The sequence below is a fragment of the Oryx dammah genome, unplaced genomic scaffold (genome assembly GCF_014754425.2).
Source record: "Oryx dammah isolate SB20612 unplaced genomic scaffold, SCBI_Odam_1.1 HiC_scaffold_25, whole genome shotgun sequence".
Taxonomy (NCBI): domain Eukaryota; kingdom Metazoa; phylum Chordata; class Mammalia; order Artiodactyla; family Bovidae; genus Oryx; species Oryx dammah.
In genome coordinates, this window is record NW_024070209.1 from 1,954,135 (window position 1) to 1,960,625 (window position 6,491).

Consider the following 6,491-nt stretch of genomic DNA (forward strand, 5'->3'; position numbering starts at 1 on the left):
TATTGTCACCCTGCTTATTTAACTTATATGCAGAGTACATCATGAGAAACACTGGGCTGGATGAAGCACAAGCTGGAATCAAGATTGCTGGGAGAAATATCAATAACCTCAGATATGCAGATGACACCACCCTTATGGCAGAAAGTGAAGAGGAACTAAAGAGCCTCTTGATGAAAGTGAAAAAGGAGAGTGAAAAAGTTGGCCTAAAGCTCAATAGTCAGAAAACGAAGATCATGGCATCCGGTCCCATCACTTCATGGCAAATAAATGGGGAAACAGTGTCAGACTTTATTTTTGGGGGGCTTGAAAATCTCTGCAGATGGTGATTGCAGCCATGAAATTAAAAGACGCTTACTCCTTGGAAGGAAAGTTATGACCAACCTAGATAGCATATTAAAAAGCAGAGATGTTACTTTGCCAACAAAGGTCCGTCTAGTCAAGGCTATGGTTTTTTCAGTGGTCATGTATGGATGTGAGAGTTGGACTGTGAAGAAAGTTGAGCACCGAAGAATTGATGCTTTTGAACTGTGGTGTTGGAGACGACTCTTGAAGGAGACCCAACCAGTCCATCCTAAAGGAGATCAGTCCTGGGTGTTCATTGGAAGGACTGATGCTAAAGCTGAAGCTCCAGTACTTTGGCCACCTCATGTGAAGAGTTGACTCCTTGGAAAAGGACTCTGATGCTGGGAGGGATTGGGGGCAGGAGGAGAAGGGGATGACAGAGGATGAGATGGCTGGATGACATCACCCAGTCGATGGACGTGAGTCTGAGTGAACTCCGGGAGTTGGTGATGTACAGGGAGGCCTGGTGTGCTGCGATCATGGGGTCACAAAGAGTTGGACATGACTAGCGACTAAACTGAACTGTGTGACCTTAGAAGTAAGTGATGTCCCACTGTCCCTTTGTAATGACCTGGGAAGACCAAATCTTGCACTGATTTCATGGAGCAGTTTTTTTACCACCTCCTCAGCCTTCTCCGGGTGGGAAAGCCTTCAATCCGTCCTGTGAATGTATCTATCATGACTAATAGATATTTATACCCTTGAGAAACTGACATCTGGGTGAAGTCCCTCTGCCAGTCCTCTCCTGGGTAGGTCCCACGAGCGTTTTACTTTTTAATATGTCTGTTTTAATGGTGGACTGAAGGATCTAATTGCCATGAAAAGCTACAGTCCTTCCTAAAAACTGCTTGATTTTGTGTTTCCAACCTAGGATATCCCGTTTTTTATATCAAGTGGTCAAGGCACACACTTTACAGAAATCAGTGGCATTATTAACATTACCGAAAATCTCAGAACTCTTTTGCTGCCTGGTCAAGGGTACTCTCACAAGCACCTTATGGCCATATGGTTCACTCCCTTGGGTATACATCAGTTGTCTAAGAAATGAACAGTTATTTGGAAATTCCACTTCCAATACTAAACTATCCTGCTGCATGCAGACATGGCAAAAATATTACAGGGGATTCATATATATCCAGTCCTGTCATCAATAGGTTAAGGACAGCTTCCCACAGCCTCTTCCTAAATAGCCTCTTTGTGATCCTCAACCATGAGATTTTTTTGTAAGACATCAGAGAAAAACTTCTCTTGAGCATTACTGTATGGAACCTTATCAGATACTGTTAACTAATGCAGCAGTGAAACTCCAGAATGTCAATTCTTCCATACATATTTTACAGCTAAAGAAGAGTCTCAGAAATGACACAACTGGAAGTCTATTCCAGCAGAGGACTTCAGACTGAGGATTTTCCAAGAGGCTCTAAAGCAGCTGGTCTCCAAACCAGCTGACCAAAGACCTTCAGAATAAATAGAGGACTTCAGATAAGGGATAGCTTCTGCCTAAGATGTCAGACCAACACCTGTGGTAAAGCCCTGTTTTGTCTACCATGATACTGTAAATCAATTTTACTTCCAAAAAAAAAAAAAAAAGGAACCCCCAAAACCCCTATTTTATTTTTCATCGGCTTGCCCATAGTTACTCTTCTCATTTCTGTTGATTCCTAGTTGTTATCCATCCATAATGACCTGTTTTCTCTTTTCTTTCCTCTTTGTTAGGTCAGAGCATACTCATTCGAATACCATTATTCGTGCTTATATCATGCTCACACGCTCAGTCATGTCTGACTCTTTGCAACTCCATTGGTGGTTCCTCTGTCCATAGGGTTCTCCAGGCAAGAATACTAGAGTGGGGTGTCATTTCCTCCTCGAGGGTATCTTCCCCATTCTTAGATTATCCTAAATAATTGCCACTGCTCGAAATCTTACCAACTTCTGGGTATGCCATCCATTGGCAGATCACCATGACAAATATATATGAACAGTTCTAGTCTCACCAAATGACACTATGGAGAATTAAAGTCAGTGGCTTTTCCATTATCATCTACAGGGACAAATTATCTTAATCAAATCAACCTGTGACTTTGCTAGTGTCCCTCTCTCCCAGTCTTGAGGGGAACTATATCCTTAACCTGTGGTGTTTAACCCAACACTGGTAGTTGGAATGAGATTTTATAAATAAAATTGCAATAAATTTTCATGGACAAATCCAACAAGCTACCCACAGAATGCAGAACAATACTAACCTATACTTGAACTTGAAAAATAATTACAGGAAGCAATATTGTATTTTTCTAAGAAAATATTTAATTGGTAGTTTTCCGGAAGGAAAGATTTTATCTAGTACGAAAATTTGTAGTCGGAGTACCAAGAAAACGTGGGCAATACAAGTTGTTTTTCAAGTTAACACATGATTAGTAAGCATCTATTGGGTGCTCATTTCTGAGAGGAAGTATGAGAAATGACCTGAAGCAGCTGATAATCTGGTTCAGGAGACAAGAAAATGGCAAGATAATAAACAACCAATGATTTAAATAGATTAAGACACTGATAAGAACTACTCCAAGTCGAGATACCTTTCACTTGCAAATATTATGGAGGACTAACCTGGTAACACAGTGGATAGGAATCTGCCTGCCAGTACAGGGGACACAAGTTTGATCACTGGTCGGAGAAGATTCCAGTTCAGTTGCTCAGCTGTGTCCATCTCTACGACCCCATGGACTGCAGCATGCCAGACCTCTCTGTCCATCACCAACTCCCAGAGTTTACTCAAACTCATGTCCATTGAGTCAGTGATGCCATCCAACCATCTCATCCTTTGTCATCGCCTTCTCCTTCCACCTTCAATCTTTCCCAGCATCAAGGTCTTTTCAAATGAGTCAGTTCCTCGCGCAGGTAGCCAAAGTATTGTAGTTTCAGCTTCAACATCAGTCCTTCCGATGAATATTCAGGACTGATTTCCTTTAGGATGGACTGGTTGGATCTCCTTGCTGTCCAAGGGACTCTCAAGAGTCTTCTCCAACACCACAGTTCAAAAGCATCAATTCTTTGGCGCTCAGCTTTCTTTATAGTCCAACTCTCACATACATACATGACTACTGGAAAAACCACAGCCTTGACTTGACAGACCTTTGCTGGCAAAGTAATGTCTCTGCTTTTGAATATGCTGTTTAGGTTGGTCATAACTTTCCTTCCAAGGAGTTAGCGTCTTTTAATTTCATGGCTGCAGTCACCATCTGCAGTGATTTTCGAGCCCCCCCACCCCACCCCAAATAAAGTCTGCCACTGTTTCCCCGTCTACTTGCCATGAAGTGATGGGACCAGATGCCATGATCTTAGTTTTCTGATTGTTGAGCTTTAAGCCAACTTTTTCACTCTCCTCTTTCACTTTCATCAAGAGGCTCTTTAGTTCTTCACTTTCTGCCATAAGGGTGGTGTCATCTGCGTATCTGAGATTATTGATATTTCTCCCGGCACTCTTGATTCCAGCTTGTGCTTCATCCACCCCAGCGTTTCTCATGATGTACTCTGCATAGAAGTTAAATAAGCAGGGTGACAATATACAGCCCTGACGTACTCCTTTTCATATTTGGAACCACTCTGTTGTTCCATGTCCAGTTCTAACTGTTGCTTCCTGACCTGCATACAGGTTTCTCAAGAGGCAGGTCAGGTGGCCTGGTATACCCATCTCTTTCAGAATTTTCTGGTTTGTTGTGATCCACACAGTCAAAGGCTTTGGCATAGACAATAAAGCAGAAATAGATGTTTTTCTGGAACTCTTGCTTTTTCAATTATTGAAACAGGAGATGGCAAGAGTGAACATCGACATTTTAGAAATCAGTGAACTAAAATGGACTGGAATGGGTGAATTTAACTCAGATGACCATTATATTCACTACTGTGGGCAACAATCCCTTAGAAGAAATGGAGTAGCCATCATAGTCAACAAAAGAGTCCAAAATGCAGTACTTGGATGCAATCTCAAAAAAGACAGAATGATCTCTGTTCGTTTCCAAGGCAAACTATTCAATATCATGGTAATCCAAGTCTATGCCCCAACCAGTAATGCTGAAGAAGCTGAAGTTGAATGGTTCTATGAAGACCTACAAGACCTTCTAGAACTGACACACAAAAAAGATGTCCTTTTCATTATAGGGGACTGGAATGAGAAGATTCCACATGCCAACTAAGCCTGTGCGCCACAACTACTAAGCCCATGCTCTAGAGTCAACTACTATTGAGCCCAAGCACTGCAACTACTGAAGCATGCATGCTCTTAAGGTTTGAGAGCCACAACTAATGAGCCCCTGAGCTTCAACTATTAAAGCCTACATGCCTAGAACCCTCATAGCACAACTACTGAGTCTTCATGCTACAGCTACTGAAGCCCATACCCCTAGACCCTGTGCTCCACAATAAGAAGCCACCATAATGTGAAGCCCCTGCACCCCAACTAGAGAGTAGCCCCCACTCTCTAGAACTAGAGAAAGCCTGTGTGCAGCAATGAAGATCCAGCACAATCAGAAATCAGTAATTAAAAATAATACTTATAGAAAAACAGATGCTTTTACAATTGCAATTGAGTAAGATCTGACTTCCCATCAGTATTCAAGAGAATTCTTCCCAGATGAGGGGACATTTGAATAGGGTTCTGACTGATCACCAGGCTTTAGACAGTGGAGAGGGTGTTCCAAGCTGGTGGAACAGCTTAGGCAGAACAGCCCAGGCTAGGAAGTGTGGACACATGTTTGAGGTATGGCAAGCAAGCTAGTTTGTCTTAAATGGAGGTTCTTGTCAGGAACAGCAAGAGGTAGACTGAAGAGAGCATTGAATGTCAAACTGAGAGGTGAGCCCTTTATCCTATAGGCAAAACAGAGGCTTTGGGGGCAGGATGGGGTGGCAGGAGAGGTGCCCACTGATGAGAATGATTAACATGGCCAGAGATACATAAGAGAAAGGGACTATGTTAGGCAAAAACCAGCTACAAAGTTGCAGGCATCCGGGCATATAAAGTGACCTGAGTGAGGGTTAGAGAAGGACAGTTGGGGGAAAAAAGATATATATATATATATATGGGGCTTCCCTTGTGGCTCAGTTGGTAAAGAATCCGCCTGCAATGCGGGAGACCTGAGTTCAATCCCTGGGTTGGGAACATCCCCTGAAGAAGGGAAAGGCTTACCCACTCCAATATTCTGGCCTGGAGAATTCCATGGACTGTACAGAGTCAGACACGACTGAGCAACTTTCACTTCACTTTGCCCTTTGAAAGAAAACTTAACCTGTTACTAATGTAAAATATGTGTGAGTTATCTGGAGTTGTTTTGGGGATTTTCGTTTGCTTTTGAAACACTATGTGACTGAAGCCTGTGCTATACTGATTACACTGATGAGGCTTCCCCCCAGTATAAATTCTTCCATGTATGGAGACTTCCCTGGTGGTCCAGTGGTTAAGTCTTCACCTTCCAAAGCAGGGGGTGTGGGTTCGATTCCTGGTCAGGGAGTTAAGATCCCACATGCCTCATGGCCAGAAAACCAAAACATAAAACAGAAACAATATTGTAACAAATTCAATAAAGACTTTAAAAATGGTTCATATCAAAAAAAATCTTAAAAATAATAAATTATCTGATGTTGAATGTGTGACCCACTAACTAAAGCCTTTCCAAATCCATTATATTCACATATTTTCTTACTGGTTTGAATTCTCTTGTGTTTGGTAAGGGAGGAGGTATGATGAAAGCCCACCCCCTCTTAATAGAGCTTCGGTTTGGTGTGTCCTGTCTGATGTTGAACAAAACGTGTCCTGTGTCCTCTGACCGAAAGTCTTCCCACATTCATTGCACTCCTAGGATCGCTTTCTAATACATAATTCAGTACATCCTCTGAGGTTTAGTGGTGTGTGTTTTCCAGCTGAAAGCCTTCCTGCATTGGCTGAATTCGTAGGGTTTTTTTCCCAGCATGACTTTTCTGATGTTTAATAAGGGAGGCAGTGTGAGCAAAGGCTCTTCCACACTCGTTACATTTGTAGGGTTTCTCTCCAGTATGGTGTCTATAATGCTGAGTGAGAGATGAACTCTGGCTGAAGGCTCTCCCACACCTATGACATTTGTAGGGTTTCTCTCCTGTATGAAATCTGTAGTGTAGAACAA

The 6,491-nt window shown here is 42.4% G+C and overlaps 1 protein-coding gene and 1 long non-coding RNA gene across 2 annotated transcripts in view; one reads left to right on the forward strand and one right to left on the reverse strand.

Moving 5' to 3' along the window:
• The window catches only part of LOC120883524, an 8,057-nt gene extending 6,118 nt beyond the window's left edge, over positions 1-1,939 (forward strand). The window contains exon 2 of the long non-coding RNA XR_005725802.1: positions 1,683-1,939. This is a non-coding gene — a long non-coding RNA (uncharacterized LOC120883524). The remainder of the gene's footprint in view (positions 1-1,682) is intronic.
• A 2,686-nt stretch (positions 1,940-4,625) lies between these two features.
• ZNF514 (zinc finger protein 514) overlaps positions 4,626-6,491 on the reverse strand; it is a 10,280-nt gene continuing 8,414 nt past the window's right edge. The window contains 1 exon segment of the mRNA XM_040267560.1: positions 4,626-6,491. This exon segment is cut by the window's right edge and continues 128 nt beyond it. Within this exon segment, the coding sequence (XP_040123494.1) occupies positions 6,232-6,491 (260 nt within the window). The 3' untranslated portion in view covers positions 4,626-6,231.